General features: G+C 40.2%; 1 protein-coding gene across 6 annotated transcripts in view; it reads left to right on the top strand.

Moving 5' to 3' along the window:
• The window catches only part of si:dkey-237h12.3 (teneurin-3), a 142,361-nt gene that overhangs the window by 105,954 nt on the left and 13,564 nt on the right, over positions 1–22,843 (top strand). For 4 of the 6 annotated variants that reach the window (XM_005726484.1, XM_005726488.1, XM_005726486.1 and 1 more), the window contains 8 exons: positions 398–614; positions 5,171–5,290; positions 7,151–7,412; positions 8,363–8,630; positions 9,555–9,698; positions 16,618–16,867; positions 18,549–18,569; positions 20,949–21,181. In XM_005726484.1, the coding sequence (XP_005726541.1) occupies positions 398–614; positions 5,171–5,290; positions 7,151–7,412; positions 8,363–8,630; positions 9,555–9,698; positions 16,618–16,867; positions 18,549–18,569; positions 20,949–21,181 (1,515 nt within the window). The remainder of the gene's footprint in view (positions 1–397; positions 615–5,170; positions 5,291–7,150; positions 7,413–8,362; positions 8,631–9,554; positions 9,699–16,617; positions 16,868–18,548; positions 18,570–20,948; positions 21,182–22,843) is intronic. The other 2 variants (XM_005726487.1, XM_005726485.1) reach the window with 1 other exon arrangement.

The following is a 22,843-nucleotide window of genomic DNA, read 5'->3' as shown; positions in this document are numbered from 1 at the left end:
CATACATAAAACATCACTGGAAAGAATATGCTAATGTAGAGGCAGAGCAGATTGTTAAACAGCATGCTTTAAAATATACAGTAGATCAATTATAAAGACTTGTTGGCACTATATATTAAAACTCTGCAAGCTGGATTTCTAATGAACTTCTCCTTGGCCTAATCAACACCCCAGAACTTTTGAGGTTCGCGTGTGGCGACAGACACTTCACACTCTGTGTCAGTGCAGGATCTCTGTCGGTGCTTTAATGAACTTAAGTTCATGTAAGAAGTCATCTTTGTGTATCAGAGGTGAACACAGTAATAGAGATGCTTATGTTTTCCTTCGTCAAACCCAAACATATCCAGGTCAACCGAGCTTTTCCTCCCTGTCTTGACCGGCCCCTCCTGTTTTCCAGACGGGCTCATCGACTGCATGGATCCAGACTGCTGCACTCAGATTGCCTGCCAGGGTCAGACCTACTGTCGTGGCTCACCTGACCCAGCTGCCATCGCAAGCCAGAGCCAGAGTTCAGTCGCCCAGTCTTCTTCTAAGAGCTTTTATGAACGCGTCAGTTTTTTGATCGGCCCCAGTGGCAGTCATGTGATACCCAGGGATAACCCTTTCAACAGCAGGTAAGCAGCTTAATGAGTTACTGACAGCTTTTTAATTATTTGGATCCAGTTAGCTGTTTGCTGTCTCATTACCGGTAGAGAGGCACACCTGTGCAGCCCCTCGAAAATGTCGTAGGATCTCACATCTTTGTCTTTGCAGTCAAAGTGACAAGCCTGTTTACAGTCGCTTGGTTGCCACACGGTTTTATTTATTTATTCTACAAGTTGGGATTAAGTGGTTCAGGAATAAGCTTGCTCCCTGTTAAAATCAGCCCTTATGACTATGAAAACATAAGGATTAGACTGCTTAAACCCAGATAACAGGACCATGTGATTTTCCAAATTGAAAAAGGAAAGTACAGCATAATTTAATTTTTGCATCAGTGAGCTGCCCGTCACACACAGTTTGTATAACAGAGACCTGATAGAACGCTTTCTCATTTAAAACTGTTCTTCCATCAAAAAACATCAAACACGGATAATTTTGTCAAGTTATTACTGACTGAAAAAATTAGAAAAATCCTGTTGTTGCAATGTTGTACATGATGACCACTTTGATGACAATGAGTCACTTCTTTAGTTCATAACTCATAAAGGTGACATTTCTGTTTTATAAGAAGGTACAGGATTGCAGAAAGTTTCCTGTAATTATTAGCCACGGTGAACGGCAGATTTGTCAGTTGTTTGGCTGCTCACTGCTACCAACTATGATACACTGCCATGAAATTCTGTGCAGGCAGTCATTTTAACCTGGAGAATGTAAAATGGACATCACTTTGACCCTGAAAAACAGCATCACAGTTATACCCGTTTTCTACATTCTCCTCTGCTTATCCACTTCAGGGTCATGGGGGCGGGGCTAGAGCCTAGCCCATCTGTCATACGGTGAGAGGCATGGTACGCCCTGGACAGACAATCAGTGTGTTAATTGGGTAATCACCAATTAACCAAACACTGCTCAGGTCTCTGGACGCACAGAAACAAAAACTGCACACAGAAATGTTTAGTGTAACCTCGCAAAGCTGCTCAAAAACTATTCTTTTCTTTTATTATCATTTTATTTTTTTTCCTCACATTCCTCAAGAAGTTTAGTCTTTTGGATTTCGACTCTTTGACATGCACCACTAGATATATTTACCCCACATTCTACCCACACAGATTTATTGTGCTTCTGAGACATTTTGACACTGATGGGCATAAAAGCTGAAACTTTTTGTGTTTCTCAGGACTCCTTTTATTCATTGTGACACCTTGCACTATGCCTACGTCTTTTTCTTGAGCTCGTTGCATGAATTTGATTTTTAGTGGTTTTTGTATGACTGAAAAGTTTGATGTAAAGAGCAACAAGACCTTACGTCATGATTAAAGTACTGTACAATATCTCTGTGCAAACTGAAGAGACTGTTATATTTTTCATGTAAACTTCGGTGCATTCCCACATCTGTTCAGAATCACAAGAAGAGTTTGTTTTGTGACTGATGGAGAGGAAAATGATTGCCAAACTGTGTGCAGAAGGCTTTGGGAATATTTCCGCCAATAGTTTAAAGTAATCCTTATGTAAATAGCATGCTTTACTGAAAATATAGAATGAGGCAATTCCCCACAGCCGGGTTCTCAGTAATCCTCATCCTCATTGTCTTCAGCTTAATGTCGATTTCATGTCTGGCAGTGGCATTAGCTCTCTTGCTCAAAATATTCATTTGCCTTTTTATCTCCTCATAGAAGTTAGTTTTATAGTCAAAAACAGTGTTTTAGGAGCTCTGCAAACATGCGTAGTCCTAAATTTTACAAAATTAATTACCTTTTTTTAAATCTTATCGCTACATGGCAAATACTGCATACATGAAGTACATTTTGAAAGAGTCATATAATGAAGTAGAATTTAGTAGTGACAGGGTTTGTTTGGAGACCCCTTTTTGTTTTTTAATTCATTTGAGGTTATAGAATGAATAATTTATCCACTGCCTTTGCAGAGTATACATTATGAGAGTCTCTGAAGCACTGGAACAATGCCAGAAGAGAAGACTTTCAGCGACGGTAGTGACTGTTATGCCAAGCCGTAGAGTATCTGATGTTTAAAGGTAGAGAAATGAGACACAGCTAGAGGTCATTCATGTCCTTCTATTTTTAAGAAGCCATTGTGTTAGCCCAGAGAAAGGCAGCCGATTTCAGTGTGTGGTCAGGTTTCAGAACTCAGCAGTAAAGTTGTCCCTCGTATAGCACAGAGAATAAAACATGTGTTGTGGTGTAGTGCCCCCCCCCCCATCCCCCCAACCCTCTCCCCTGCACAATAGTTCCCCAGCCATATCACATGTCCCCACACAAGTCTCCCGCTGGGTTTTGAGACGTTGTTTTTCTACCGCCAGTCTGGCACAATGACAGATAAGAATGCATGAATTATATGATTCATTTCTGGGGTTTCAGCAGGTGGTGCGACTTTGCGTTTGTTTGGTGGTTCAGTTCTTGTATCATCCGTCTGCCTCTCAAAAGATTAATAGAGTCACAGGGAAGGAAGAGGGAACCTTCGCTGTGGCTCTTAAGTGGCCTTGTTCTTTGAGCCAGTAAATAAACGATGGGAGATGGTTGTACCAGACATGAAGCGGGAGGGAAATGAGAGGCTAAAGCTGTTGATCATCTTTCTTTCTCGCTCTCTCTCGCACACACGCTCGCACTCTCATATACGTAATGACCCGGAGATAAAGTGGCAAAATAGAACATTTTTTGCCCACCGGTGAAAAATGCAGAGGGAACGCTTTTAAAATTCTGCTCCACGGCTGAGAAATTGGAACAGCTAAATGTTGATGGAGAAATATAGTTTTGTCTTTCCCTTTAACTGTACCTTCAAACAGAGGACTACCTTAACAAATCGCTTCGCACTTAAGAATATAAAAATAAAGATTAGTGTTTGACAAGTTCTACCTGCAGGCCCAGCAGTCGTGATGAATAATGGCAGAGGATGAGGATATCTGATGCTTTAAATTATGTATGAATATTCCGTGTTTGTGATTTATAAAGCAGAAATGCACAAGAAAATGCCTTTTTTTAGGGGAAAACAGGGAATGAACTGCTAGAGGTGCTGAACCTATTGACCAGAAGCAAATCCATTTACCAGCAGGGAAAATCTGAGTTGGGGAAACTAAATGAGTAATGCTCCCCCATGCCAGACTAACTACCACAGAGGTACCCTAAAGTGAAGCATTTAACCCCCCATCCCCACCCAACACTATAACCACCACTGCCGCTGCCATTTGCTCCAGTAACATTACAGTTTGACCAGCGGTAGAGGGTGAACTACATAAATTATAAATCTGCCACCATATGTGAACATCTGGTGGCAGATTTATGTTTCCAACACATTGTTGTGTTGGCAACATGGACATAGTGTGTTCAAAAATTCTCTTTTCTTCTTTTTGAACCAAACGTATACACACATTGTTGCCCACAGACTTTAAACGAGCAAAAGCCTCCTCTTTTGACTCGTCACTGCCTAACACTGTATGTGTTCTGTATTCCAACTGCATTTTTCCTTTCACATCTAGAGTACTTATGGCTTCACCTTATAAAAAATTGCTGTGGCGATTCTGTTGTGTTGTAGAACTGCTTTTCTTTTTCAAAACCCTTCATTTTTTTCCATTTGTGACAGTTTGCCTCGAGCATTGAATTTTGTTGTTCTGAATTCCTATAAAGTGCCTCTTGACACGTCACTTGCCTGGCTTTGCAACTTCTCACATCAAGAGGATGTCTGTAACTGAGCTGAAGAGCTCATTCCAACACAATTCTTGTTGATATATTATCTTTCATCACAAGTATTACTACAGACATTTATCACGCTAGCGAACGCAAGACTTCAGTATGACACTGACAAAAGGCTCTTTTTCAGAAGCAACAGCACTTGCTGGAATAATCACACTTGGATCACACCCTCTTCAAATACAATTTAGGGGAAATTCCAAATTCAGCAAGGTCAGATAACAATACTGTGAATATTTCACTCGTGAATCTCATTTGATAGCCTCACTGCTGGGTGTATTGTACACTTCATTTACCGAGTTGACTTTACTGAGGAGACTGATAATTTAACTGTGAATGTTGTTGGCTAGAGAAGATGCTGTGTGTTTACACTTTATTCCCACAGTTTTCTGCAATGGCCTCACAAATTGAAATGCCCTTACAGCTATACGTAGTGTGTTCAGTTGTGTCTTGTCATAACAGCACCTATTTTTATATTGCGCATTAAATGCATGAAAAAAATCTATATTTGCATTCTTGTGGAATATAAATGCTGCAATACGAGTGCAAGATGCTGCAAAATCTTAACAAGAAGCCCTCAACCGACTGATTTATGGGTCCTTAAAAGCAGTAAACAGACACAGAGAGTGGCTCTGTTAGGTGCCGTTTTCATGAGTAACGGCCACTGACGTGTGTGTGTTCTTAACAATCAGTAAGTCATACCTCTTAGCTCATGCCTCGGGCAAGGGGATGACAGTTGTTAGCAGTGCTGATGCGGTGGATGCTTGTTGACACCGGCTGGCATTGTTTGTTTACTCAGCTCTTTCTGTGTTTGTTTGCCCTCACAGCCTGGCATCAGTCATCCGGGGTCAGGTCCTAACGGGAGATGGGACACCGCTGATTGGAGTCAACGTGTCTTTTCTGCACTACTCAGAGTACGGCTATACTATCACACGGCAAGATGGCATGTAAGTTAGTTTCCCCTGCTCACGTGCATCATTAGGGGCATACAACGGAAAACACAGTCATCTTTACACAACGATCAACAAGTGTACAAGCAGACACCCAGCCAGCTCAGTCTTGGGTTTTAACCTTTGCCCTGGTGAAAATATATTTGTAGCATGTCCTGCTGTCCCCAGACTCGTGTGGAAAAATCCAAGAAAAAAAGGCTGTCCAGCAGAGGAGGAATTGTCCTGGCAGTTATCCAAAATGTGCTCAAAACAAATCGAAACAGCAGCACATTGTGCCCTAGAACAATTCCTCATGCAAATGTCACAGTGGTGGAGGCCATTTTGAACCAGGCTGTTTAAAATGCATTGAATCAGCAAGGGTAGAATCAATCTGCCCACAGTGTAGTAAAACATGGGATTACTGCCTGACCTTCTCGTGCTATTACCACAGACTGGCTATTAATAATGGGAGTGCAAATACATACAAGACAAACGTATGTCACACATTTTACAGCGAGCGTTCAGCTCAGGTAGGAGCTTCATTTCGCACATGGTCGTCAGAGATTATGAACCGAGCCTTCGTTCGAATTCAACAGATAGAAACCATGTTTATGTGCTGCCAATGTGGAATAAAAGGCTTATTGAGTGGCAGAGAATTGTACAGCTGTTGTTATGAATCACAATCCTTGGGTCCCCAGATAGCCGAGGATTAGCTGATTTCTTCAGATATTCCGCCCTGTAACTCTTCTGACAAGGAGCGTGATAAATGGTCGGGGATAATCACACTTGGTTAGCCAACAGATCCGCTCAGTGTGTTAAGAAGGGGGGGGCAGCATCAAAGCCTGGCCTCTTGCAGCTGTGAGCTCCCCACTGCCCAAAGTGGAAAGAGCTTGAGAAGGAAGCTGTTTTAGGTCAGCTGCACAGCTTGGTTGTCGCTGCGTGTGCGTGTGCACGGGTCCGGGTGCGTACATGAGATGTGCAAGTATTCAAATCTCCGTGTGTGTGTGTGTGTGTGTGTGTGCCTTTGTGGATGTGGATACATACAATGTCACTACGCAGATGCTTTACCCCCTGGGTAGTGGAGCACGCTGAATATATAGAGCAGCACTTCAAAGACTCGCCCTTCATTTCCAAACCAGTAACTTTTCCCTGAGTAATGTTGTACTAATTAAACCAGTTCACCAGTGAAAACTCCCAGAACTCTGAACCAAATTCAACCATAAAGTGTCTTCTAACACCACGCTGAGTGAACAGAAGTCATAAATTAGATTCAGTGAATAATAATATTATATGGAGACTGAACAGAGGGATCACTTTGATAGGGAAAACTGCCTTTGAAAAAGGGATTATCAGCCTTAACATAAATATTTACTTTGCTACTTTGAACTTGAGGAGACATTTCAAAATTATATCAGTCTAAGTTTTCGCCATCATTAGTCATTAATAAAAAAACTAATCCAAGGCGATGGTGGTGATTAAATCTGGAAATGTGCTAACACTGCTAATGAAAGGTCAGTTACTTGCTCTCGATTCCTTTGTTAAAATAACTGATTATTGCAAATATTCTTTTGGCTTTACATAAAAAATAAAGGTGTTTGGATGTTATGATGAAGCATTTGACTTGTTTTCAGCGTATCATGTTTAATGGTTGTCTTTTTGACAGCTAAGAAACATGTATAGTATATAGTTCTATTGTAACGAATGGAAATGAGAGTCAAAATAACGAAAATTAAGTTCAAAGATGTAAAAGAAACCTCTAAAGATTTTACTGCAGAAGATGATTTCAGTATTTTTACATGATAAGTGCAGGTTATTCAGTTGCTGTTTCTATTTAAGCATTAAAATTCGTACGCGTCTATTTCCTTCCAACATTCGAAGGTTTGACCTCTTGGCCAACGGTGGAGCATCACTGACGCTGAGCTACGAACGAGCTCCCTTCCCCACATTGCACCGAACAGTGTGGCTGCCCTGGAACGTCTTTCATGTGATGGACACGGTGGTGATGAAGCGGGAAGAGAACGACATCCCCAGCTGTTACCTGACGGGCCTAGTCAGGCCCAACCCCGTCATCCTGGCCACACCCCTTTCCACTCTTTACAAGACCTCCCCAGAGGACAGTCCTATCATCCCAGAAACCCAGGTGAGATCCATGTCATAGAGGGGCATTGGATTGTGGTCAGTCCTAGATTTATTGGTATGACGCATTGTTTTGAATGACCTGTGTTTGAGTCCAGTATTACAGACAGCAATGCTGAAAATACACAAGCACAGAGTAACAATAATGCTGTTATCTTCCTTTCACCATGGCTTTCTTCCCTTTTTTAAACTGCGTTTTTTAAACTCTTTTTTTAAACAGATTTGCCTTACACGATGCCTTTGGGCTTTGATTGAACCGAGGCATCTCCACTAAGCCATAAATTGTCTCATAGCAACACTGATAAATTCTAAGGGTACATTGCATGGAGGTTACATGCCTCAGGATTTGGTTTGTTTCCATTTGGCCCAAATCTATGTTGTAAATCCCTAAATGTAGAAGTTGACTTTGCAGCTTTTGCTGTTTTTACTGTTTGGAACAAATTCTGTCTGTGTTACATCAGAGGGATGAAATCAAAATCATTGGACATGCTTCAACATAAGTATAGTGTCGGTATGTGAGGCAACCAGGACGAAAACGAAAAAAATAAGAATGACTTCTGTCAATTATTAGTTGAGATGTTCAAGTATTTTTTTTTCCTGAGACTTTTAATAATGAAGAATTCATTTACTGCCTGTGGAGCTCAATTTGCATTTAGAAGATTGCAGTTTGTGGCTGGCATAAGTAAAAACTCTTCTTTAAATAGTTTGGCTTCCTAAAAAGTTCATAATGTTTGACTGCTTAGAATAAAATGTATGTATTTCTAGCAACAAACAAGGTTTTTCTGAGATGAAATTCGTTTTAATGTGACCTGGATAATAAATTGTATGTATGTTATCCTGCATTTGAACTTATTGTCATTAAATACATACGTTTGTTGCTCCTATTAACTCTGTTACTTAAGTCTACTCCATGCTGTGGCTTTGGCACTGGTCTGACTGCTAATTAAATCTTAGGTCCTTCATGAGCAAGTGGCCATACCAGGCAGTGACCTCAACCTGGTCTACCTGAGCTCCAGGGCAGCTGGCTACAAGCCCATCCTCAAGGTGCTCCTGACCCAGGACCGTCTCCCCTTTGGCCTGATGAAAGTCCACCTGATGGTGGCCATCATGGGCCGTCAGTTCCAGAAGTCTTTTCCTGCCTTCCCCGACCTTTCTTACACTTTCATCTGGGATAAAACAGACGCCTACAATCAGAAGGTCTTTGGCCTGGCGGAGGCTGTGGGTGAGTTCCTGCTGTGAAGCTGCCTACTGAAGATGTTGTGTAAGCATAAGTTCACCGCCAGATACTTGTGCTACCTTCAGGCAGTGAACCTTAGTTGAACTTTTAAAGATTGATTTTACTTTTTTTAAATTGAGGGTTATTTAGCTGGGGACTGCTTTTGTTATCATGTGCAATAAAGATTTAGCAGGTGGTGTGAAATCCTGAAATCCCCCTGTGCTGCATTTTTGAAGGCCATTGCTCTTTTGCTGACTTCTTTGTTTTGCATGTATGATATTTCAGCAGCTGTGCACTTACTGAAATATTGCCTCTGAGGCAGAGGCCTGGAAAAAAAGGGGGAAAAACAGCCAAGGGTCAATAGTCAGAAATACTGATGAAAAAATAAAGTGACAGAATCTTTTCATGCAGAATATTTTGATTATTTTATATTATAACTGGTTAACTGAACATACTTATTTATATACTGGTGGGGTACATCTAGTAGCACTTGCATCATCGCAGTTTACTGATAAAATTTTCAAAGCTCAACATGAACTGAGAGTTCAGAGAATTTTGCAGCATTTGTGATTTTTCCTAAAATGTGCTCCATCTGAACTTTGATCATTTCAATATTTCTTGCCACCTTATATTTTGATTATTTGGAATTGTGGTTTATTTGCATTTACACAAGATAAAACAGACAAATGAGAGGAGAATACATAAACTCCAAACAGTGCAGGCAAGACACAGAAACCCCATGGGCCTTCTAAACTCATCCCAGCTGGAGAAAATTAAACAGCCAAAGAGAAGGCAGAACCAGGAAATACAAGAAATGGCGACGACATGTACTGAATGTCTTATAAGCTACAAGCCTCATTGCTGCTATAAGTGTCTTATAAGGAGGTTGTAACCTTGCTCACCACAGGCGTCTGCTGTCATTACTTTCAGTGTCAGTGGGATATGAATACGAGTCCTGTCTTGATGTGGTGCTCTGGGAAAAGAGGACAGCGGTGTTACAAGGCTATGAACTGGATGCCTCCAACATGGGCGGGTGGATGTTAGACAAACACCACATATTGGACATTCAGAATGGTAAGAAATAAACATGTATACAGTATGCATGTGTGTCTGCAGAGATAGGTAGCCTCTTTGGGTTACAGGCAGGTGGTCTTTACCCCGAATCACCGCAATAAATACTTGAATCAAAATGAAAGATGGTTCGTCATCCCATCTGCAGATAATAGAGGAGAGTTTTGAAGGGCCGATCATTCACAGTAATGACTGAATAAATCAGCGAGTAAGCCACCAGGGTGCAAGGCTTGCAACGATTCTACACCACTCAGCTATTTTAGGAAGAAGACGGCCTTTTGGCGCTCACGAAGGCTTACACTTTTGATGAACAGGCGTCATGTTTAATTCTCGCATTAATTCAATAAACTTAATTAATTTCTTGCTCTGTCATCAATCAGATTCTCTTTAATCGGCAAGTACAATAAATGGACATGAGTTTGTCTTTGTCGAGCTGCTGCACAGTTATGAGAAAGGGGAAACATACATAATGAAACTATCAAATATACCTACAGCAAAGTCACTGCTGGGTTACAGTACCAGGAGGTCACACTCTATAATCTGGAGATTTCAGCCAGCACACTATTAAGGGGTTTCAGTATGTTACTACTGTGGAGGCAGTAATATGACTGCAATTATAGGAAGTGTGCCTCAGGGCCTCGGGCTAGTGAGTGCATTGTCAGTTTGCCAGACTGCTGTTTTGACATTAAACCCACTTCGGCTCACAACCGTTGTTCCAGTTGTCCAACACAATTTGTGTCCTTTTCATCTCGAAAATAGTCGAGGTCAGTCCGTAGTCTCACACTGTCAGAGTGGAGTTGGTGAATACATATTTTGTTTTCATTCGAATAGGTTTTATATTTTTGTTTGGGTTTTTTTGGCATAGAAAGCTGATCTTGGCTCATTTGGAAGTAAAATGAAGCATTTTTAAAATCCCTTGAAAAATGGATCTGTATAGTTAACAGAGCACAAACTCATATAAGATTCCTTTGTTTTGCCACGAGCAACAAGTGCATCTCAGAAAGGAAGTTACAGATTTGGTAAAGGTTTTATCACCTTCTTTTACCTAAACTAAACAGAATTGCTTTGAGGAAATGAATTGCACTTTTGCAATAAAATGTACATTCTTTTGGTGCAGAACAGGGTTTTTTTTATTTTTTATTATATATGCTCATCAGCTAGGTGGGTGAAACTAATCAGTATTAATCCCTTCAAAACATCAGTAAGCACGTACTGTGCTAGTGATGGGTACCACTCTACAAACATCGCCCACTCAGAGGTCAGACTCTGCACTAGCAGGTGTAAGTATTGAACTTTTATGATGAATTGTTCTTTACAGAGCTTTGTTTGAGCAGAACGAAAATTAATAACAGCGTAGAAAAACTTTTAGCCCTTTTTTTTAGCTTTTATCAGGCCACTTGTTGGTTTTCAGATATATCATAGAGTTCCATCATGTTGAAAGAATGTCAGTAATGGCTGTCACTGATGCTTTAGATCATGTGCATTAAACTGAGTGTTTTTACAATGAAAATGTATTATCGTCCATCACATGCAAAGCTTTACATTCAATATTCTTCAAAGGCTTGGATCCTAAGAGCCACGACCTCTAATCTAAAATAATATGAATTTGTCAATATGATAAAAAATGTGTATAAGACACTCTGAGTAGCTCTATAGTGAGGTTGAACCTATAAATTATGATCATAGATTTAACAGCACACAGTTAAAAGATCTGTGTGGCTGTTTGGGAATTAAAAGAAACAGTTGTTTTTATGAGTGTCTGTGATTTTAATGCTAAATTTGAAAATGTAAAAATGCAGCATGTGCTGAACAGTTACATTTCTTAAGGTCTCTGTATCGCCACAGCTTTGATGTGTTGTGTAAGGAGGTTCACATGAGTTTTGGAGCCCCCTTACAAAGCCTCTGCAACCACCCAGCACTAAAGTATAAATCTGGTTCTTTCTTGTGCTGTTTTATCCAGATCCATCAAACTTTTAAGTGAACCACTCAGATTATTTTTGTGACCAGATATTTTGGCTACCAGAGGAGGGCTTTCTGTAAGGTGAAATGTTTGTGAACTCGTTTCTGCCTCCACAACTGGCAGGTACAGAACTATTCATCCCACAGCTACTCAGTGGGTTTGCACAGTAATATCATCCATGTGTTCTTCATATATATAACAGGCGACTCAGAAGTCAGAGATTGTGAATGTGTGTTTTGTCAGAAATGTTTGTGGAAAACATGTCAGAGAAGCAGTTTCTTTGTTCAATCCTTGATGGTACTTTGTCCTGCTTCTTTGTTGAACATTAAAAGAACAGACATAGAAACCCAATCTGTCAAGCCACCCGGAACCTGAAGTTTGTGAAGTGTGCAAAAGAACACTGAAATATGCTTCTAGCTCGACTGCTGCTGGTGCAATGCGTTTCATCCCACCTGTCTCAAACTATAGCACACCCATCTCCAAAGCCTTCAGAGTGGCAGCATCACAGTTGGAGTTGTTGTGAGATGCATTTGTGATAACAGATAAGTGCAGCATGTGTGATATGCTAATGTATGCGGCATCCTTTAATAGATTGAGCTGTACCGTGTGTCTGGATTTATCAGAAAATCAAACGTTACTGTGCATGAAAAATCATCATGTGCGGGCTTGTTTTTGTACATGGAAACAGTGATGACAGAAATAAAACAAGAACCAGATGGTGTTGAGTGTTTTCTTATGCAGTAAATGCTGCAGCCTCCCCGAGGCTTTTTCACACTTTTCACTTGTCCTTTTACAACGGCGCCCTGAAAATATTTAAACTGACTAAATTTAAAAGATTCAAAAATAGCAAACTCGTGTTGTTTTGTCTCATTGATTCCTGTCTGACAGGAGCAATCAATTTGCCGAAAGGGTTTCATGCTCCAATCCTATTAGCTCACCCCAAAGACGGTGTGCTTGGTAAGCCTGTGAATTGTTTTTGTTAGCGACTTTGGCATGCTAGTTTATGCAGGGTTCACATCAAAGTGTCAAAAGCCAATCTGTAAACATATCTATGTTTGCGCTCACATTAATTGTTTTTACAGAGGTAGTGAGTCAGCACCTAGTTCTGCCTTGAATTCCCTTAAATTTTCTCAGTACAAACTGAATTATTCAGTCTCGCATTCAGCTACTTTTTGACATTTGAGATTTATAGCTCATGTGGGTTTTTGGGCAAGGAATGCAGTTCGATATCCTCGGTCAGCATGAAGATGAATCCAAATATCACAGTTTGCCTTCATTGCTGCTCCAGTATTGATTCTTTAATGCTGTAAACCTTGACTAATGTCCTCACCCAACATGCTAGCAAGCGGTGGTCCTCTGCAGCCGCACAGCGGTTTAGCTCCAGACATTTGCTATCGGTCTTTGTTGTGACTCTTGCTTCATTTTTGCACTACTTCTAACATCTGAGCACTTTTTATCTCATCGTTTGTGTCAAAAGACCCAAGCAAAAAGCCCTCTCCGTCTCTGCCTCCACTCCAGTGCCTGTCAAACTAGATAAGGCAAATTGCTGGTGTCTGTGCTTTAGTCATGTCCTCCTGCCCCTCCTTTCTTCGTTACAAGTGGATAGCCCTTCCTCTCAATCTGCAGTTTGTCTCTATCTAGGGTAACATAGCTGATTCTTATTGGACACAGCCAGGGTTCAGCAATTCAGTATCTCTGAGTATACTTACTGTACAGCTCACGCACATGCTGCATTTGAAGCACCGAGATGTTTCCTGCCCACTTTTAGCCTCAATCAGGATCAGTGGGAGCCTCGGTGCTATCTCTGAGAATGACACTGTGCAAAGGAGAGTAGAAAAGGACAGGGTGCAATTAAGACGCACTCCCTCGCTTCCCCTACGAATCTCTGTACTCTCTATGTGTCACCAAGGTGACATTGCTAAGGGCGCTCCAATTTTTTTTCTTTTTTTTCCTTTTCTTTTTTCTTTCAGGTACAGAGGCTTGGCCTCACATTTGTACCATTAATCATCTCGAAAGCTGTGATGTTGACATTAAAGAATTTTTTTTACCACTACATGCCTCAAATGAGCCTTTTATCAAACAAATTATTACCTTCTATAATGAGTCCAAGGAAAGAATCAATTCAGTTTGTAGGTGGAACAGTATTGTGTGTAGAGAAGAATTATAATTTCTATATACGGGCAGAAGGCAAAGTTTGTAAAGATGACATTCTGGTCCTTGCTCAAATATTCCTGTAATAACTCCTCTTCTTCTTCTGCTTATTTTTCCACTTTATTTTCTGTAAGAGAACATAGCCTTCATGGTTTCTCCACTTTTCATTCACTATAATTTATCATTATACACATTCATAGTTTTGATTGTTTTCTCTGTTTCTGCTATTATTTGGGAAATTCTGTGTTAATCCTGGAGTCTAACTGTGTCTGACTGTTTAGTAATGTGGTAAATGCTGCGTGACATGCGGTTACATTACATTATGGTTATTTGCTTGTTGGATGGAAGAGTGTTGGAGTGATCTTGGAGCAAGAGAGATAACAGACTCTCAGACTTTATAAAAAAAAATTTAAAAAGCTTTTTTTTTGTCCCATTTTGCCAAGTGAAACAGTGATTTCTCTTTCACCAGCTTCTATCCAGAATTTGAAACACGCCTCCACATATTCGTTTACTAATCAGTGAGCAGACACAATCCTAACGGCTGAGCCGTTCTGCTGCCATACTTATATTTTGAGTCTCCTCTGCAAAATCTGTCGAGGGAGCGCTTTTCGTCTTTACACTTCAGCAAAGTTTTCTTGCTGCAGAAACTGTATACTCTCCTTGTCTCAGTAGCGGGAACTTATTTCTAAGAAAGTTTTTATTTACAGTATTTCTTCCAAACTCAGAGCACAGTAGAGTAAAAGCATGAAATATTTATGGACATATGCTTATGAACTCTAAAGCCATTTTAGTCTGGACACTGTAGGAATCCCCTTATTCGGCCTGGGGCAGTAGACAGTCAGAAGCCAAATTCCCATCAGTGCAGCTCTCCAGCTGAGACTTCACAAGCTTGATCCTTGCAACAATCATCAGCAGTAATGTGTCATGACCAAGTGCCCTTGAGGGAAGAAAGCTGCATCGTAATCTGCTCTTAAGTTAGAGGCAGACATTGTGTATGTGAGAAAATCATAGCAAAAGGATATACGATGGTATGTGAAATGATAGTTTGGGGGGTAGCGGATGATTGATAAGTATATTTAATCCATTCCATTACACTGACTTATAGCTTATGGTAAGACTTATGTATACAGTAATGTGTGATGGAAGTGTAAATAAGAGAGGACCACAGTGGCGTGCCAAAACGACCTTAGCATTCTTCTTTTCCTTTACTTATTTATTTATTTTTGGCTCAATAGCTGTACCGCTGCAGCTGATCTACGTCCTACACACTGCGGTACATCTTAGATATTAAAAATGTCTTTGTCTTTTCTGGGAATGTTAGGAAGTTATTACACAAACAGACATTAAAATTCTAGTCAGATTACATAGTTTATTTGTTATTTGTGGCTCTGATTCGGGGTGCAGCCAAAACCTTTCAGTTCACTGAGTGTTTTCATCACACTGTGTGTTTTATTCAGTGAGCAGACGCATGGATCACAGTTCAATTAAAGTCCCAAGGTCGTGCGTTTGATGGCGTCACACGTAAAGCCTTCCCACGGACCTATTTGTCTTTGTTAGAGGCTCATGTATAATGCTTTCGGATACAAAAGACAGATTGGTCAGATCGTCCTGTCAGAGTCTCGCCAGACCGTGCCTTCATTTGAATTTGTCCTTCAATCAATTAAATCAATGAAAGGAACTAATCAGAGAAGGGACAAGCAGTGTCTGCATACTTGATTTCCCATACATCCAGGGTTACGATGGCTTATGGTACAGCGCTGTGGGAGAACGACATCATGCGACCATTCAGAGGTGTCATAGATCCACTAATTAGGACAGAGGCAGTGTGAATTCACACAAGTTGCTGGATGTGAATAATTAAGTGCTTCCAGCATGCACTTCTTCCCTTTGATGTTTTTTTCCCCTTTGAAGAGAGTCCCACTATATCAGCACCCTTTAAAAAGCCAGTTATAGCTGCCTCTTGTTAAAATATTAATCTTTAGTGACTCACCAAATACGGTGAGTCCTTAGTGAAATGCACTATTATTAGGGGGTGGTGCACTGCACTGTATTTATGTCTACCGCCTCTTTGTGACTAGAGGAGAGCAGGATCCCTGTTAAGTTAAAAGAAAATTATTTTACATAATGTATACTTCAGCTTTGCGGAGGGTTTCAAGGAACCCACTAAAACAGCTGTAGAGCATTTCCCAGCATTGAAGTATTAGGTTATATCAGTTAAAACAATGATTAAGGCTAGTTCCCCGTGTGCTGCCTTGACTCCCTGAACTATTTAAATCAGATTGCCTGAGTTTTATGCAGTATAAAAGAAACCACAGTTATTTGGACTATAATTTGTTACCTCTCATTTAAAAATAAACAGCAGTTTGTTCTGAAACATAATTTTCTGATGGCTTATGCAGAGTACTTTAGATCATGGATTTGAAAATTATCTTTGCACATTCTCTTTATGTTTATACCGTTATGAAATGTGCGATGTTTGTTAGGTTTAGTGAGCTTAGCAAAGATGCTGCAAGCTGAAGTAACAAAAACACACAGTGCCACCACTGTTCTTTCTCTTTATTAATTAGACATAATGTTAAAAGTTAATTTAAAGTAAGTGTGAGTCTTTATGTCAAGCTAATTATCTCTTAGTTCCAGCTCTGTAGTTAACACCAAGCATGTTACCTAGAATGGTGAACAGTTCCTTTAAATACATTGTTTTAGCAGATTTGAACTACTTTATATTTCTGTGTTATCTGGATTTGTCTGGCTAAATTTTCAATCCTGTAAATTAGTGTTGTTGGTTTTTTTTGTTCTTTTTTTCCCCTTCAGGCATACTTTACAAAGGGAGTGGGGAGAACCAGTTTATCTCTCTCCAGCCCCCTGTGATTTCCACTGTTATGGGGAATGGACGGCGTCGAAGCATCTCGTGCCCCAGCTGTAATGGGCAGGCCCAAGGCAACAAGCTCCTGGCACCGGTGGCTCTGGCATGGGGTATTGATGGAAGCCTGTATGTGGGAGATTTCAACTACATCCGCCGTATCTACCCATCTGGCAATGTCACAAGTATCATGGAGCTGAGGTGAGGCTCATTTGTATGGGTTTTGTAATGCGCTAGACAGTTTCCAAAGTCTGTCATGTATTATGCAACAACATATTAATTTCAAGATTTAACTGTTAACCCTTGAATTTATTAAACATAACTAAACTTGAATCTTCATTTACGCAAACGGATAAATAAAAAACTGCATATGCATCGTCCACATTTTTATAAGAAGAAGCCACATACTGTACCCGACCCCAAAAGTGTGAACGAGAATATGAATCCCACATTTGTTCGGCGTGGAGAGGGAGACTGAAAGGGCATGGTGGACAGATTTTCAGTCACACAAATCTTTCCCCTGGCCGTAGAAATTTGAAATCTTTTACCAATCCATCTCCATAATTAGGAAAGACATCCTGTCTTCAGCGTGTAATTGGGATGATTTACGCTCTCATGCCAAGTTGGCTTTTCACAGCAATGACTCTGATTCGGCCAGTTGGCTTATTTCAGAGTAGCAGATGTTGATTAAATGTACATTGGACCGTCACCCTCCATGAGACACATACATGACAAACATATGAAAACTGCCTTAAGAGGACCAAGGTCACCACACTGTTGGCAGGTGGTGTTCATGCACTGATTTGGGAGTTAATATTAGGGTTACAAGGGTGAATGATTCTTTAAAATCTAAGATGAGCAAGTGGTTTGGGCGAAAAAAGAAAAAAAGCCACCAGAAATGAGTCAATATACCTGCACAGGTATAGTTTAAGACAGCATAGCTGTTGTGTTGGAAAGTATAAAATAATATAGATGGGAAAAACGTGTAATGCAGTAAACAAGCATGCATGCTCAGCAGCCCGTCACTAGATAAATAATACTTTAAGAAATGGTTTATGACTCTAAGCAACTATTTTACTCTGTTTACGGGAAGAGGAGCATAAAACACTACACTGAAGACTTGTGTTAGCCTTATTAAATTTAGTCTGACATAAGGAAAAGCAATGTCTCTGTTCACAATAGATGGCAGTTGCAATACATAAACCGCATAAACCAGTGCAGCAGGTGAAAGTCCATGTTTCTTTGCCTAATGTGTGGTATCATTCACAGCTTGGAGAAACAGAAGCGGCTGAGTTCGCTTATTTAGAATTTGCTGTTCTCTCTCAAACATTCAAAAACCAAAGTGGGTTGAGTTTCCGCTACGTGTCATGCAAGTTTCCTTGGTAACAGTACAAAAGTTATTCCCTCAACCTTTTTAAGTAAAGTGCAACATCTGTGTTGAGATTCTGCCTTCAGCGGTCAGTGTAGCAAAGGGACAGAATCAATATTTCAATATGTGAGGTTAAAATTGAGAAATCCAGTGGTAATGGAGGATGATCGCAAGAGTGCACGCTTTCCTCTCTGCGTCTACTTTCTGCCAAACTGTCACTGACTTTCTCTAGTGGCTTTGTTGACTTCAATGAGACTACTTTGCACTCCTGTTTGTTTGTCTTTCTTCCTTTAATAGACTGTGTGAAGAAAAATGCTATTTTTAAGCTTGTTTTAGTGCAAATCTTGCTTTTAATTAGCAATAAAATAGTCAAGCCTGATTCATTCCTATGATTAAGTAGCAAAAAAAGAAAGAATAATTGAGTAAAAACTTGAAAATCAAACTATCCCTTCATGATGTACCAGTTTCATTGTCTTTTTCCTCTTTTTCTGCTTCCTTTGCATCCTATCATAGAAATAAAGACTTTAGACACAGGTAGGTGTATTGTCTTAGTGCATGTTTTGTTGTTTTCTTTCTGCATGTCATCATCCTTGTAAATATATGAATAACCTTCCCCTTTACAGTCGTCTTTAGCAGCAGTGATTATCATGTATAATTGTAACAGAACAATTATAGCTTGATTACATCTCAGCAAGATAAAGAGTGCACCGACTGTCAGAATTAGTGATTATTGACGTAGTGTAAAACATTCAACTTTCATGCAAGTAATCACTACGTGTGACGCAGTCCAACTCGGAGCGCTGCAATAAACGGTATCATTGTGAAGCTTATGATTACATTTCCATCTGACAGATGTTCTCTTGTAGAGGGACTTACACAACTGCTTTGTATTCCTGATTAAGACAACAGCACTCTATCAAGCGAAGCTACGGAACACATTTCATACATTCCACTGGTGTAAGAGCAGGATTATGGAAAATGCGTGTGTGACTTTTTATATGAATTTAAGATTAATTTGCTTAACTCACCTGGTGGGCTTTAATTCTGTTTTACTTCTTGAATTCAGATTCGCTGTATTTCTCATTTCAAACACTTGGCAGAGAGAAGGAGGGATATGTGGAATGGCATTTACAGATAAACCTAAAAAAAAGAAGAGAGAGACAAGAGTCGGTTATAAATAAGGTAAAACAAAAAGGCAGTGAAGGGAGCATAGAGGCAGAGTGACGTGAAAGTCTTGACACCACAAGAGCTGCTGAATACTGGATCAGTCAGACAAATCAGATTGCCTGCAGAACAATGCCAGCTACCAAGAGTTTGTGATAGTTTCATCAGAGGATGACTACCACCTGCGCTTGCACCTGGGACAGGTACGGTGAAACTTTTGAGCTACAGGGGAAGATGAATAATTTGAGAACAGACACAGTCACTGGTTAATCCTATAGTCAAGCAGCAGCTTTACTACTGTTGATGGCCTTGGCACAAATGATACAATTTTATCACAAACACATGGCAAATCCTTCACAACTTACATTTTTAAAGGAAATGACCAAATAAGCTTCACACAGGTAATATTTATTATATGACCGTTTGATTGGACTGTATAACACCATACTGGTGTCTCCGTTATTACGCCCACCCCCTGAAGATTGACTGTAAAAGAAAGGGTTACTAATGTTTAACTTGTTGAATTCTTTATGGAACTTTGATAGCAGCCACCTATTTAGGGCATTTACTTTGACTCATAATAGCTGTCAAATTTTACGACTCCATCTTCATCATTTTACAAAGATGTTTCATTGCCACATTTATTTTGCCGTCACATTATCCACTTCCATTGCCGGCCAGCATTGAGAAAGGTACCATTAAGCTGGAGTACAAGCAGAGAAGCCATGTTTACGACTGCGCTGTAAAGCACTCGCTTTTTCATGTTAACTGCCTCTGTTGTATGTATCCATCCTGCCTTAACTGTAGTTCTTAAATATGTCGAGTTTTTTAAAAATGTGACAGTAAATCACAGTTTTGATAGCTTCTTTTTTAAAGTATAAATACCAGTCGATAGTGTGTTGTAAATTCGTTTGATTCTTTGTCCCATTATGTGACAATTGAATGCAAATAGAAACAAGAATTCATTAGTAGTTGCATGTTGTTAACATAAGCCAGTCATTTCTGTATTTCCAAAGGCTTCTTCCCACAGGGGAGTGATAGGAAATGAAATGATCTGCTGCACAAGTTGTCAATTTGTGCTTTGTACACCGAAACCCCACTGCAGTGGTATCCTGTTGAATTTTGTTTGACTCCCATCTATTCAACCTTCTCTCTGTTTCCACTCTTTCATCCTCAAAGGCTCTGCTCTTCTTTCACCGTTATGGAAATTTCTCACAGTTTCTTGCAAAATTCAGAATAAACATTGTTTCTTGCTACCATTTACTTTACATGCACATGACAATTTTTGCTATCTGGGTCTTAAGGTTTGTAATTTATGCAACAACTGGACCGAACAAAGTTACACTTAATTAGGAAATGAACACTCTGTATCACTGGTACTAATTAATGCCACTACACTTAAGATATATACTTTAATGTACTGCCTCTTGGATGGTACTTTCTACCTATACTGCATATACACCTATGCATACAGATGAAACGACTTGAGAAATTCACTGTGCTCTTCATATTACTCTTAACTCTTAATGGGGGGGGATTTTCAGAGAGAAAAATCTGGCTAAATTTCATCAGGGTTAGCTGAAGTTTAGAGGTAGATTGAGGTATTTCAGATATTAAGGCATCGATCACATTTTAGGAGCAAATTGTTGCCATTAAAGTACAATCTGGCTGGACTGTTAGAAAAAGGCTTTTAAAGAAAAAACCTTTCTCCAATTACAGTATATAACTGAGTTATCATCTTGAATGCAGTAACAACCCAGCACACCGGTACTACCTGGTGACTGATCCAGTGAGCGGCCAGCTGTATGTGTCGGACACAAACTCCCGGAGGATCTACCGACCGAGAACTTTGGCTGGAAGCAAGGATCTGCCGTCAAACGCAGAGGTGGTAGCGGGAACCGGCGAACACTGTCTGGCATTTGATGAGGACCACTGTGGCGATGGCGGCAAAGCTCCAGAGGCCTCTCTCATTGGACCCAAAGGTATAATTTAAAACTAATGAAGATACTGTATTCAAATGAAGGGGCTGAACACATTGATGAGTTTCTCATTCAGGAGTGGCATCTGCTAGATTTAAACTTGTGCTTTGGGCTCTGTGCCAAGAACCGGCTCACTGATTTTAATGAATGAAATTTGGTTGCGATTCATGTGTTATCAATTCAGATTACTTCCATACAACTAAGAAAAACAGAGATGCTTTGTTAATTAAGGCTCTGCACTGCTGCTCCCAATCAAAAAAGTTGTTGCAGAACTGGTTTTGAATATTTGTATATTGCTTTTAAAATCCTTAGAATTATTACTTTGTTTCTTAAAGAGGCTTTTTTTTCTCCCACAAAAAGCTCCTGCTGTCAGAAACCCACTCTACACAACCTGTTGTCCACATTCAAATATCACATGGTCATTAGTGGCGTGATTGCTCACTTTTCCATAAATTCTTCTGGAAGAAAAGGCAAGGATGAATTGTTGTGCGCTAGTCGTTGCCCGCTCTGAATGCCAACTGCAATAGCTCAGCTTCAGCTGGGTGATAAAGGCTTGAGCGGAGGCAATCTGAGGGAGCGACTCTAATGATGGAGTGGGTGGAAGCCGGGACCATAGAAGAAACAGCAGATGGCTCCTTTTTTTCTCCTCTCAGACATGTGCTGAACTCTGCTCAAATGTGACACTTTTCATCTGTCTGAGAATCTCAGACTGTCAAATAGCCAGCTCCCAAGGATTCACCGTGGGCTCCCTCGGCTCATCAATGTTTTAGCAGAAAGCAATCTTGTGCAGACCTAGCCACAGGTCAAACCAAATCACTCACCTTCCATAGAAGCTTTTAAAGACTTCATTGAAATAGAAATAATACTCTGGAGGTAGAAGTGAAGTTATAGTATGTTCAGACCGGTAGAAGTCCTTCAGAAAACTATAGATCATGCTAATTACAACATCCTGAAATCTCAGAAATTAAATTTAAATTGTAAATAGAAAAACGCAGAACATTTAAATCTCTGAATGTGAGGTATGGCCGAGGTCTCCTATTAAACAGCACAGTGGCATGGAAAGTGATGTGGAGGCTTGCATAGTCTGTTAATGTATTTTCCCAGTTTGGGACAAATGGTTATTGCAACTCCACACTGGCTTGGCTCCAGCTTACGACTCTGAGCTGACTCTCAATCACCGAGACAATTTAGTCCACAGTTGTCACCGAGGCAACTGCCTGTCTTTCACCTCTTTCATCCAAAACTGTCTAAAGCTGTCATTTTCATTCCCCTGCTTATTTATTTCTCAAATGGTGTGCAGATTGTTGATGATTGCCGACGTAAAAAAAAAATCTCCACAAAGCACCACTCATTGACATCCCTACCTCCCGAGGTCTCTTTTGGACAGGAGGGTTACGGGACAAGGCAAAGTGCATATATACCGTACGAATACAGCCTTTCCCACTTCTGCCTGTGAAATTATTTAATAGCAGAAAAGCAGACTGTGAATTATTGATGGCTTTGCTTTTTGCAGTGACCTGAATAATGGGAAGGCAAGCTTGACACATGTATCCATCGTGTTCTGTCCACTGAGTCATGCAGGCATAGATGCAGCGTATCTACCATGTTTTTTTTTTTTCCTGTTATCACAAGCTTTTTCCTTCTTCTCTTCTCCATTCTCTCCCT

The sequence above is a fragment of the Pundamilia nyererei genome, unplaced genomic scaffold, assembly GCF_000239375.1.
Source record: "Pundamilia nyererei isolate P.nyererei 1_Seehausen unplaced genomic scaffold, PunNye1.0 scaffold00020, whole genome shotgun sequence".
In the NCBI taxonomy this organism is placed as follows: Eukaryota; Metazoa; Chordata; class Actinopteri; order Cichliformes; family Cichlidae; genus Pundamilia; species Pundamilia nyererei.
This window is presented reverse-complemented; position numbering and strand designations above follow the sequence as displayed.